Genomic DNA, 12,117 nt, shown 5'->3' with positions numbered 1-12,117 from the left:
CTGTTAAACACTCTACTGTCTGAAAGATTTCCCATTTGGAGATCCATAGACCATTTCTCAATACTTTTCACACACATGCATCTAACCGTAGTACACACCAATAGGATGGTTTCATGCCCTCTGCTCTGTGCATAAAGCCACCTCTCAACACATCTCATAAAGTTGCCCATACTCTCTACTTTCTACTTTTTTGCCTGAAGGTATCTAAACAAGATCTCAGAAGTAAAAAACTGTAAACACTGCAGACTGAAGGTAAAAGTTCTTTTCCCTTATTAAGATGCATTCCCCTGGAGTAACTGCTGTATTCACATCCTTCTGTCCTGTAATTGTGAGAGTATTCCAACCCTGCTCATTTGTACTACTTTTAACTTAAAAAGGAGCTATTACCTTTAACAGGAGAAGAAAGCCAGAAATATTTGAAAAACTATGAAGATACTCATTATACACTGAATATTCTGATGCCAAGGAGTGAAAGAAAAAAAAAAAAAAAAAAACACAACACAAAAAATCCCACCAACACAACAAAACCAGGGAAGTTCATTTTGACTTTTAAGCTCACTGATGTGTCAGGATAACAAGTAACCTCTAAAACTAGGACTGAAAAGCAGAATTTGTCTTTTTTCCCCCCAATTGATGTCATAACTAAGCAATAACTATTTAATCTCTTTTCTTAACAACTCTACTGAAGGAAAAAAAAAAAAAAAAAAGAGCCCTAAACATTAGAGTCTGGGAACATTTCTGCGCTGGAGTAACACACTGAATGATGGTCAGAACTGTCCAAGTTTGAATCCTTATAAACACAGCACTCAACCCATTTCTACTAATTTCCTTGTTTCCCTTACTCAGCTTGAATCTACACTACAAAGCCAACAGCACGTATCACTCTACAATCCTCAATGGTTTCTGACCCCAGCATTCCCTGGAAGTGTCCAAGGAACGTTTGGACACTGTGTTGAGGGACATGGTTTAGAGAGAACTATTGGTGATAGACAGGCAGTTGGACTGGATGATCTTGTAGGTCTTTTCCAACCTTGGTGATTTTACAATTCTCAGATGTTCTTGTCAAAAGCCAAACTGATTATTTCACAATTCTTTACACTTGTCAAACAATGCTTTCATGGCATTCCATTCAATTCAAATAAGGAGAGGAAACAACAATCCCAAGGATACATCATCCCACATAGCCTGTGTCAATCTCTACAACATCCTTTTACATCCATGCATGATTAATAAATTTCTGTTAATATTCTTCCCTTCTGCCACTGTTTCTCAAAATAACCAAAAAGCTCAAACCAGAGCATAATTTACACTTGTTCACTAACGTTCTAAGAACATAAAATCAAAACTTCTTTTTCCTTGCCTATATGTATTCTGCATTTGTTAAACAATGATAACATTCTTTTTTCATAAAGTTTTGTCATGCTTTGAGCTATTAATAATGAAATGACTATACAAAGGATATAGCAAAAATAAAAAAACCCAAACTCACCACAGAAAAATGAGGATTGAGGTGAAGTTTTGTAATTTCACTAACCCTACTTAATAGGCATAGGTAGTAGTCTTGCTCCCCCTTGAGCCCGTGCCCTTTTTGTCTCTCAGCTTTCCCATATGGTCTTACACCTTCACTTACACCAATAAAATCTGGTTTTCATCCAAAGGCATTGTAATCTAATTTGATTTGTGGACTTAACAGAAATTGTTGTTCTGTTTTTTAAATGGCCACATTAAATTCACAAAGGCAAGCCAATTCACAAAGTGGGAGCAGACAGCTGGCAGAGGAAATAAGCTACATGGTCATTTCAAGACATACTACATAACCTCAGCATTCCTTCACAATACATTGAGTAATAGCAATAAAACACCGATGCTTACCAAGATCTTTTATGTCATCTTTAGCATTTAGTTTTACTGTCTCTGGTACGGACAGCAGACTTGTATCATTCTTTGCAGTATATTCATCATCTTTAGATAAAAAGTTGTGCAAAACCTGCAAACCAAAGATACAGCCAAACATGACATGGAACATATGTTTATATACCCTATGTATCAGTGACATGAACAGTAAAACACGCAGCTATAAACAGCTGCAATTTCTAAATAATTCTGCATTTCTTACAATAAAATGTAGTGTTTTTACAGTTATACTTCTTGCAAGTAAGTGAGTAGATGATCTCCATCTTCAATGCAAACCAGCTTTCATTCTGTAATCAATACAGGGTCACATGGGGCAGTGAATGGGTTCACCAGCATGCAGTAAGCAAGCCTCTCAAAAAGAAACAGAAGAGCAACTTTCTGTGTGGTGGTTTTGCTGTTAAAAATATTATCTGTGAAGTTTCAGGTATTAAGAATGAAATCCCAGTAGTAACGTTCCTGGTTTTCAGTCTCAAGTCATTCAGCTTTTACATATAAAAATACAGTTAAGCGGGAACTGCCCCTTTCGTAACAGTATCAAAGGACTGAAATGAAGCCTCAATTTTAACTCTTAGTATAGGGGTTGAGCACAAGGACTTATTGGACAACTTAAGTCAAATAATAACTCAAAACTTTGACAGGAGGGGAATAAAGTGGAACAAGTAAACCCTCACATAATCGGTATGTTGCAATTCCCAGCTTTGGTTTTTCTTTGAATGACTCCCACTGCTAGTTAATCTGAACTTATAGTTTTACAGTCAAAATATTCCTCAAAGGGGGTATTTGTGAAAATACAATCTATAGCTATGTTTTGCAAGCTTACTTCAGTAACCAGTAACTTTTAAAAATAGCCAGAATAGCCAGATAGGAAGACCTAGAGTGAAAATGACAGAATTATTGTTCTTGGCTCAGGGAATGTAAGCATACAACTAAAGAGCTTAACTGAAATTAAGGAATAGCACAGCTCTTAAAAACTACTTACTATCTCTGCTCTTTCATCCTGTTGCTTTGCTCCAGAAATAGAATCATTCTCTCTAGCTTTAGAAGAAAGACAGAGAAGTCAATTCATTTGCTCCTAAGTGATTTTATTGAGCATGATGAAATACAGTTGATTTGAGGCGGTTTTCATTTGATTATTTTAAATGCACCTTAAATCTGTAAACAAAAAAAACTAATAAAACTAAGTAGAAGTTCTAACTAAAACATCCTAAAGGTGAGTCTGAGGAACAGAGTGTGCATTTTTAACAGCCTAAAACACCCTAAGTCATATAATCTGGTTGCTGCCATGTAGGCGTACTAAGAGTCCACTACTGCTGCCATTCCCCTTTCCAGCAGTTATTCATGGTATCACTCCTTCATTTTTTTTCAGTCACAGGATCTGTATGAGATCTTCAAGCTGCTACCAGGACTCCTTTTTCCTTTCCTTTTCCACCCACAAGAACAGTAATATCTTTTCAACTCCATTACAAATGGGGAATGCAAACGCTACTTTTAAGATGATTTAAGTGCAGTATCTTGAAATAACACCTGTCACAGACATGGTACCTAGGCTCCTCTATGGTACTAAGATTAATAAATTGAACTCCTCTTTTGTAGCAGCCAAATTAGTTTTCCTTTTACAGGTAACAGGTGGCAGAAAGTTGACTTCATGACTATAAAATAATTGTGCTCATCTGGGAAATGAGAAAATGAGGAGAGTTCAAAGCAGAACTCATTTCCTAGAAGAGTACCATTATACGATGGGTGCTTCCCCCACTCCTTCAAGTCACATCATTCAGAAGTCACAAATACCCAGCTAAGAGCAACGCCCAGATCCTGCTAACAAAGATCTCCAGTTTTGACATGCACTCCTAGTATGCGTTAGATATTTTGCGTGCACATGTTTTACAAGTCTGTAAACTTTATATACTTCATACAGTGATAGTTTGACAGTAACAAAAAAAAGCACCGTTAATAGATAAGCAGACATCCAGATCTTCCCATTTTCTCAAGAATCATCAACTTATTAATTTAAATTTCATTTTGCTTGTTAACCATGCTAAAGAAATTCCCCTTACAACAACACTTTAAGTCAAGCCTTGATGTTTGACATCACTGTTAGTGACACTTAAGCACCTATCAGCTCAGTTACACTGGCAAAGCTGTTTGTGCAGCTGTACAGGAAATAAGGTCCAGGAATTATCCAGTCTGAATAATCTAGGAAATACAGTCTTCAACTGGATCAGCATCTCAGCCTGCCTACCTGCACCAATAAAACGGTTTGGCCTCAAAATGCCAAAGCCAGCATGGCTGCTGAGAAGTTTACTCAACAAGCTGCAACCTTACACTTAATAACATATTTTTCATGACTTAATAGTTGTCTAGTTTTTTGGTGGAAGAAACACAAGGAATCATTATCCAATCATCTTTCCATGCTTCGCTCTATTATTTCTAAATTTATATCCCCTAAATCCTCACACATGAGAAGAAAATATCTTTAAAGCAAGGATACGTTTGATTTCATTTCTTCTACTTAAGGTTGCATTATTTACAGTCACCCACAAAGCATCACTGCAAGAGTTGAAAAAAAATAATAATAAAGAAGTATCAAAACCCAAAGTTTTTAATCCTTTGCAACTGTTCATTTTCAGAGTTACCTATTATCACTGTCGCACCAAGTGTAGGAGGAGTAGCTAAAGAACTTGTCCAGGACATTTCTGGATCCACTTCTGCTCCCAGACTTTCAGAAATACGTTTTGGAGTTCGGATCTAGAAATATATTTTAAAAGTTTTATTTTTATGCAGAATTCTAAACATAACACTCCACAAAAAGAAAACAAAGTACAGGGATGAAATACTTACCTCCAAAAATTTTGGTGTGCAAAACAAGCTTCCATATGGTCCTAAAAAACATTACATAATGAGGACAAAAAGTTCAACCTAAGAAATGAAGACACATCTACAGATATCAGACCGTTCGTAGAATGAAAAAATGAAGATACAAACCAGCTATATTACTTTTCTGTGGAGTTCTGCAAGTATTCCTTAAAATAGTTGGACTGCAAAATGAGAAATAAATTTAATGTATCGATTTCTGAAAATAACAGTAAATATTCATAGCAGACATTATGTACATTACTGCCTCTGTTATTGCTTTTCTTTGCAACCACAGCTACTTCCCTGACTAAATAACAGATTTCTTCTAACTACCAGTCAGAATTTCAGAATTTTAAACCCCACTGAGTTTATGTCAAACAGTAAAATGCCTCCTTTGTGAAACACATTAATTTTCAATGATATTTGTTTGATAAACAACATGCTAGACTTCAATAGAATTATGAACATCTTAACATGCTGTACGAAGCTATGGAAACTCTCCCAATTAATTTATTTTAATTAAGTAATTATTTCAACTGTTCTTTATAATCAACACAAGAGCCTTCAGAAGATGAATCTGAAAAATATGCCTTTAAGTGCAAAAAAGCAACACCCAAGGCCATTACCAAAACATTCCACGAAGGATCAAATACAGTAGATACAGTTTTACAAACTGCAACTGTAGAAGCACGTGATACATCACAATTCTTAGCTCTTGGACTGGACATAAAGGGTCTGGAGACCTGAAATACTGTCAGTAACTGTCACATGGCAGCTACGAAGGAGTAGAAAAATAATTGGAAGATCACCTAAAAGCAAAGAAGTCTTCAGAATTATTTGCTAGCATTTTATTTTCCATTTGTTTAGCAACCCACAAGTACCATAAACATACAGGATATGTGAGATTATTCACCATTCTGAAGAAGTTTAGCAGAAAAATACAGCAGTTTTAAAGTGCTGTTCCTTTAAAATCCAGTTTATATGGATCTTATATCTGCACTGATTAATTTAGCATACCTAGCAGCAGTGTAGTTGTTGTGGCAGATACCATGAGGAGAAGCAAGCATTTTAATTTCTTGATCTGTTTTTCTTCCTGCCATATTTGGACTTAGCAAATTCTCTCTGCCTACAACATAAAACATAATAATCTTGCAACACAATCTTGCAGTAACAGTTTCAATTTTGAAGTGTAAAGAGAAGCTTTAAAAAAATTATATAAGATATGATTTTAGTACAAAACCCACACCTAATGCTATGCTCTCCTCAAGTGCTTTGAACATATCCAAATTCTATATCCTAACACAGCTCACCACATTTCCACCAAAATTATATGTACCATCAAAAACAATTCATTCTGTCACTTTACTGATTTTTAAGGTTTGTTTCAGTGTATTTCCAAGACATTATTCAAACTACATATTCAATGTCAGCATACTACACTGTATTGTGCATTTTGTATCATTGCAGAAGCAACTTTTACAGGGGACTAGGTGCATCCAAACATGCATTGTCATTGACTTCTCTCAAATTTACTTAAGACATAACATCTCTTGATTTAAGTAGCACTAAATAAAAAAACATATTTCTGAAACTGTTATTGGAGGTGCTGCCAATGGTACTGGCAACAAATGCTACTTTCATGCATCCTCAGGTAAAAGAGAAAGTATGCCTAGCAAAGCAGCAGAACGCCCCTGACAGCGAGCTTCTCGCATGAACAAGCATCCACTCAAAACAGTTTCCAGTGAGAAAATGCCAGTGGATTTCCTTCTCAGAAATTAGATTTCTGCATTCCTCTCTACTCCCGAATTCCTGAGCCTGTACACACTGCAGGTCTGCACCGCAGTACCAGACCTCACCTCCATCCATGCTCTCATTTTCACAAGGAAACAGAGGCACATGAGCCACTTGGCTAACCAAGAAAACAGAATAAGACCTTCAGCCAGACATGGGTAACCACTGAAACTTCAGTAACAGTCTTCACTTTACAGGGGAGCCTAAACAATTGTCTGCTGTGAAACAAAACTACCTCAGGGCTCCTTTATTTCTATCTTGTGAAATGCTACCAGTAATTCCCTTGGGACTTACAATAGTACAGAAGTTTGCATAGCTAAAGTTAGAAACGTGGTGCCAGCTAAGTTGAGCACAAGCTCAAAAACAAAAGAAACAAGCAGGATAACTGTTCTATGGAAGCGAAGTTATATTTGAATGCTGAGATGGTTCTACACCTTTAAAGGCTCTGCTTTAGAGTCTAAGGATAAATTCAACAACAAGCAGAGACTTGTGTTCATCTGTAACCTATTTAGAAAATCTCATCTTATTGCTAGGAGGACACAGACACAGCAGATGTACAAACAAAACACTGCAGGGAAAAGGTTAAACATTCTTCTACACAAAAAAATACATTAAAAAATTCTTACACACAATCCTGCTTTTATCTCCACAGAAAAGATTCCTCTTTCTGTCCAATAAGGATAGGTACAATGGCTAACAGGTAAAAATTTACTCACTTTTTTCCATTTTTTTCTGATCCAATTCTTTTCCAGGAGAAGAAAAAGGTGGCATTGTATTCTGTTCTTTAAAAATCAGTGGAGTTGATGCCAGCTGGCTGTCTGTAGAGGATTTTGCCTTTGGAGTTTTAAAAGTTTGATCAAGCCAACCAATGGGACCCTCAGGTTCTCCTAACAACTTAGGCTCATATGGAGGTGCTTCTGAGCTGAGCTCTTCAAACCAGTCAAGACTTATAGGGCCCAAGTCTATGAATAAATACATACAGGGGAGAAAAAAAAAAAAAAAAAAAAAAAAAAAAGGGAAATCTTAATTCTATATATGACACATGCCAGAGAACATCACAATTAGCTGTACAGAATCAAACCTCTATACAGTATAGGAAAATATATATTATGCATTCTTATGCTAGCAGCAAAATGCTTTACTTCTTCCACTGCCATAATTCTATTCCTGGACAGATCTCAGAATCAATGAATTGTTTGTATTGGAAGGGACCTTTAAAGGTCCCTTTACAGTGAACAGAGGCACCCACAGCTCCATCAGGGGCTCAGAGCACCATCCAGCCTAACCTTGAGTGTCTCCAGAATGGCACATCCACCACCTCTCTGAGCAACCTGTCCCAGTGCCTCACCACCCTTATTGTAAAAAGAAAAAGAAATAAATTAATATCCAGTCTAAATCTCCTCTTCTAGTTTAAAACTATTTCCCCATGTCCTGCAAAAGACCCTGCTAACACATCTGTCCCCTTCCTTCTCGTATCCCCCATTAAGATACTGAAAGATCACTCTCAGGTCTCCCTGAAATTTGTCTTCTCCAGGCTCACCAGCCACAGCTTTCTCAGCCTGTCCTCCCAGAAGGACATAGCTTTGAGTCCTGATACCCACAAAGTGTAAACAAACAAGAAACCTGTCAAATTTCTTAGACCATAAATAAGCCTAACCAAAGACCTAACGAACATCCAGTTTGTTTAAAATCTTTCAATTTAGTTCATGCCTTATTTCCCACATAACAGCAAGTTAAACAGGTCCCTTTCAGCATTTGCTGATTATACAAACCCAGGAGGATGACTAACACACTGGAAGGCTGTGCTGCCATTCCACAAGATCTGAACAGGCTGGAGAGCTGGGCAGGGAGGGACCTGATATGGCCTTAGCAAGACCAAATGTGAAGTCTTGCACCTGGAGAGGAATAATTGAATGCATCAGTACAGGTTAGGGGATGACCTGCTGGAGAGGAGCTCTGCAGAGTAGGACCTGAGTGTTCTATTCAGCAGCAAGTTGGCCATGAGCCAGCAGTGTGCCCCTGTGGCCAAGAAGCCAGTGGTATCCTGGGGTGCATTAAAAAGAGCATGACCAGGACGTGAAGGGAGTTGATCCTCCCCCTCTACTCTGCCCTGTTGAGGCCACATCTGGAGTACTGTATCTGGTTCTGGACTCCCTAGTTTAAAAAAGACATGGATCTCCTAGAAGGAGTCCAGTGGAGGGCCACAAAGATGATAAAGGGCCTGGAGTATCTCCCACATGAGGAAAGGCTGAGTAACCTGGGTCTGTTCAGACTGGGGAAAAGAAAACTGCAGAGGGATGTGGTTAATGTTTATTAATATCTAAAGGGAGGTAGAAGGCAAATGGATGAGGCCAGGCACTTCTCAGTGGTTCACAGGAGTAATGGCCTAAAACTTGAACACATTAAGTTCTGTACTAACATACTGAACAACTTCTTTATGGTAAAGGTGACAGAGCACTGGAACAGGTTGCCCAAAGAGGTTGTGGAGTCTCCTTCTGTGGAGATATTCAAGGCCCACCTGGATGCCTATTTCTGCTACCCATTGTAGAATTCCTGCTTTAGCAGGAGGGTTGGACTCAATCTCTTGTGGCCCTTTCTAGCCCCTGCAATTCTGTGATTAATGTGCTGTACTACCACCAGCTCATCTGGCAAAAGACTGACCCTGGCCTGCATACAAGTATGTAACAAAAATCAGGCTCAATTTAAAAAAAAAGAAAAAGAAAAAAGAAAAAAAAAGCAACTGAGCACACATTATGAAAAAAACCACTATGATTTAAAGAAATACATAAGAAAGTAGGTAATAATGAATAGAGATTTAAGCCAAGAACAACCTGCATAGTGCTTTTCTTGAAACAGAAGAATCACAGAATCATAGTTGATCCACAGTGATAATCGAGTACAACCCCAGGCTTCACACAGGAACACCCCAAATCCAAATCCTATGTCTAAGAGTGCTGTCCAAACACTCCCCGAGCTCCAGCACCTCAAGGCCGTGCCCACAGCCCTGGGCAGGCTGTTCCATGCCCACCGCCCTCTGGCGCAGACCCTTTCCCTCACCCCCAGCCGCCCTCCCCTGACGCAGCTCCATGCCGTTCCCTGTCGCTGTCACACAGAGCAGAACTCACCGCTGCCCCTCCACTCCCTGTGAGGAGCTGCAGCCGCCATCAGGCCTCCCCTCAGCCTGCCCTGCTCTGGGCTGCGCACAACAGGGGCCTCAGCCGCTCCTTATACGTATTCCCGTTTAGCTCCCTCACATCTCGGCAGCCCTCCTGTGGCCGCTCTCTAAGCCCTTGGTGTTCTTCTGGCACTGCAGTGTCCAGACCTGCGAGCAGCACTCAGGGCAAGGCCGTGCTGGCACGGCGCAGAGCGGGATGAGAAGAGTTTGCAGGTAGCACATAACAGATGCGAACATCCGTACAACAACCCTAATACACGTTACGTAGTCAAACTGTACCTGTATCGCTACAATGCGCCTTAAATACTTCAAAGAAAGTAGGTCTTTTCCCAGATTTGTAAGCCATTTTTTAATCTCCCCGGAACACTTGTTGGAAAACCTGAGAAGAAACAAGGAAACAGCGCCTGACGCAGAGCTCACAGCGCCCCGCCTGCCCCGCTCCGCACGGCTACGCGCCAGCGCCGCACGTCCCACGCTGGTAGTTACCTCAGCGGCACGCTCCAGAAGGAAGCGATCCGCTGACACCGCTCCCCGCGCACCGGCGGACACCCAACGGCCTCGCGAGCCGCGACCCCAGCAGGGCAACGAGGCGGAGCGCCCGCACTAGCCGTGCGGGGACATTACCTCCCTCCGGCCTCCGGGAGCGCTCCGCTGCCGCAGCATCGCCCCAAGGGCGGGGGTCCCGCGGGCACGGCGCGGCCCCACCGAGCTGCGCGCTCCCGAGACGCCGCCACGTTCAAAGCTTGGCGCCAACGCCGCCTCCCGCCGCATGCGCGCTGCGGCCGGAGCTGTGCCCGCCTCCCCGCGGGGAGGACGGAGGCGGCGCAACGGCCGTCGCTCCTCAGGGCCGCGGGGCGGTTGGCGCTCCGCTCGCTCCTCCCTCAGCGCCGAGCGCTGCCGAGCACGGGAGCCACGGTGCGGCTCTGCGTTCCTGGAACGACGCCGTGTGACATTTGCACCTGCTTTCCCCCATGACCTGTTTCTCACAGTGCACTGTCCTTCCCATGATGAGATGCCAACTCCCCTGTGCACTCACCGGCTACAGAAAGCGTTATAATCCTCTGCATACATGTCTGTTCCCCAGACTCTTGATTCTTAGCCAGAGCAAGGAGTCCATAAAACAGCTTCAAGTCAGATGGAAAATTCTTCCTGCTATTACTCTGGAGTTCGACATGTTCCATTCCAGTCAGTTTTCCACCTCCTCTTGCAGCTAGTGAGGCACAGGCTGCCTTCCCATAGCTGTGGGTGCCCCATCCCTGCAGGTGCTTGAGGCCAGGCTGGATGTGCCCAGCAGGCTGAGCCGGGTGCCCTGCAGCCCATAGCCCATGCTGGGACTGGATGGGCTTTAAGGCCCCTTCCAACCCAAACCATTCTGTCATTCCATGAGTTTGAGACTGTGCTATAAAAGGGCCTCTCCGTACCAGTCACTCTTCCAATATACTTCCTTTAATCCTGCAGAAGGCTGTGCAGGTGCAACTACTGCTTCTTCCCATAGCATTGTAGAAGCCATACCATTTATTCAGATGATGGCTAGTACTTTCCATGTTATTCTCCATCCTATTTATTTTTTTCCCACCCAGTCTGCAGTCATAAGTTCTACCTTGGTCATCTTGATATCTTTTTTTTTTTTCTTTCCATTCACTTGATAGGAACGGTGTTCTGCAAAACCAAACACAGCACCTAACCTCAACCCATTTTGTTTTTAGCTATGAGTGTTTCCTGAATAGCAATGCCTTTTGTTCCATAAAAACGTTGTTTCGTCCCATTCAGGCACTCAAAGGGATCTTTCTCACCCACACAGTGGAAGTTTAAAGGCATCATTCCTACTGATTCTTTCTGCCCTGCTGTCCCACGGCTTTTATAAAGCAACGCTTTTATATAAAGGTGAGGGGTGGTGTAAAGAAATCATGGAACATCACAGCAAGTCCAGAGGTGTGATGGATTCTACAGTCTCTACAGATTCGCAAATGCAGCTCTGATGAATTTAATTATTTGTTGTTAACCTCTGTTACTTTAGAATTGACATAACCGAAGTGGTGCAATTAGGACAGAAAGACTATTAATATAATATGAAGGCACCTGTATAGCTGTAATTTATTTCATTATACAGATATTAAGCCATCTTTCCCAATCTAACTGTTTTCCCTCTGGGCTTTTGTACCAGCTGAAGTACTCCCCATCTCCCACAACAACGCAGCTGACAGAAAAACAGTTTGTAGACAATCCTTAAGTAATGGGGATGTTAAAACCTTTTAGCAACGACAAAGACTTCTCGTAAAAGATTAATGGCCCGCATTCTCTGCTGGGTCACCAGTGGCACCATCAGCTTATCAGGGCTTTGTCAGCTTTAGCTTCTCAGCTCTCTTCCTTTCAGCCACCAGGCA

General features: G+C 41.3%; 1 protein-coding gene across 1 annotated transcript in view; it reads right to left on the bottom strand.

Moving 5' to 3' along the window:
* BRCA2 (BRCA2 DNA repair associated) overlaps positions 1–10,101 on the bottom strand; it is a 37,051-nt gene extending 26,950 nt beyond the window's left edge. The window contains exons 1-8 of the mRNA XM_042868588.1: positions 10,013–10,101; positions 7,275–7,520; positions 5,785–5,893; positions 4,897–4,949; positions 4,753–4,793; positions 4,548–4,659; positions 2,894–2,949; positions 1,873–1,987 (exon numbers count right to left, since the gene is read on the bottom strand). Of these exons, the coding sequence (XP_042724522.1) occupies positions 1,873–1,987; positions 2,894–2,949; positions 4,548–4,659; positions 4,753–4,793; positions 4,897–4,949; positions 5,785–5,893; positions 7,275–7,520; positions 10,013–10,079 (799 nt within the window). The 5' untranslated portion in view covers positions 10,080–10,101. The remainder of the gene's footprint in view (positions 1–1,872; positions 1,988–2,893; positions 2,950–4,547; positions 4,660–4,752; positions 4,794–4,896; positions 4,950–5,784; positions 5,894–7,274; positions 7,521–10,012) is intronic.
* Positions 10,102–12,117: the final 2,016 nt, after the last annotated feature.

The sequence above is a fragment of the Lagopus leucura genome, unplaced genomic scaffold, assembly GCF_019238085.1.
Source record: "Lagopus leucura isolate 7727_CA_CO unplaced genomic scaffold, USGS_WTPT01 Super-Scaffold_100001, whole genome shotgun sequence".
NCBI lineage: Eukaryota > Metazoa > Chordata > Aves > Galliformes > Phasianidae > Lagopus > Lagopus leucura.
Note: the sequence above shows the minus strand (reverse complement) of the source record. Positions and strands in the feature narration are given on the sequence as shown.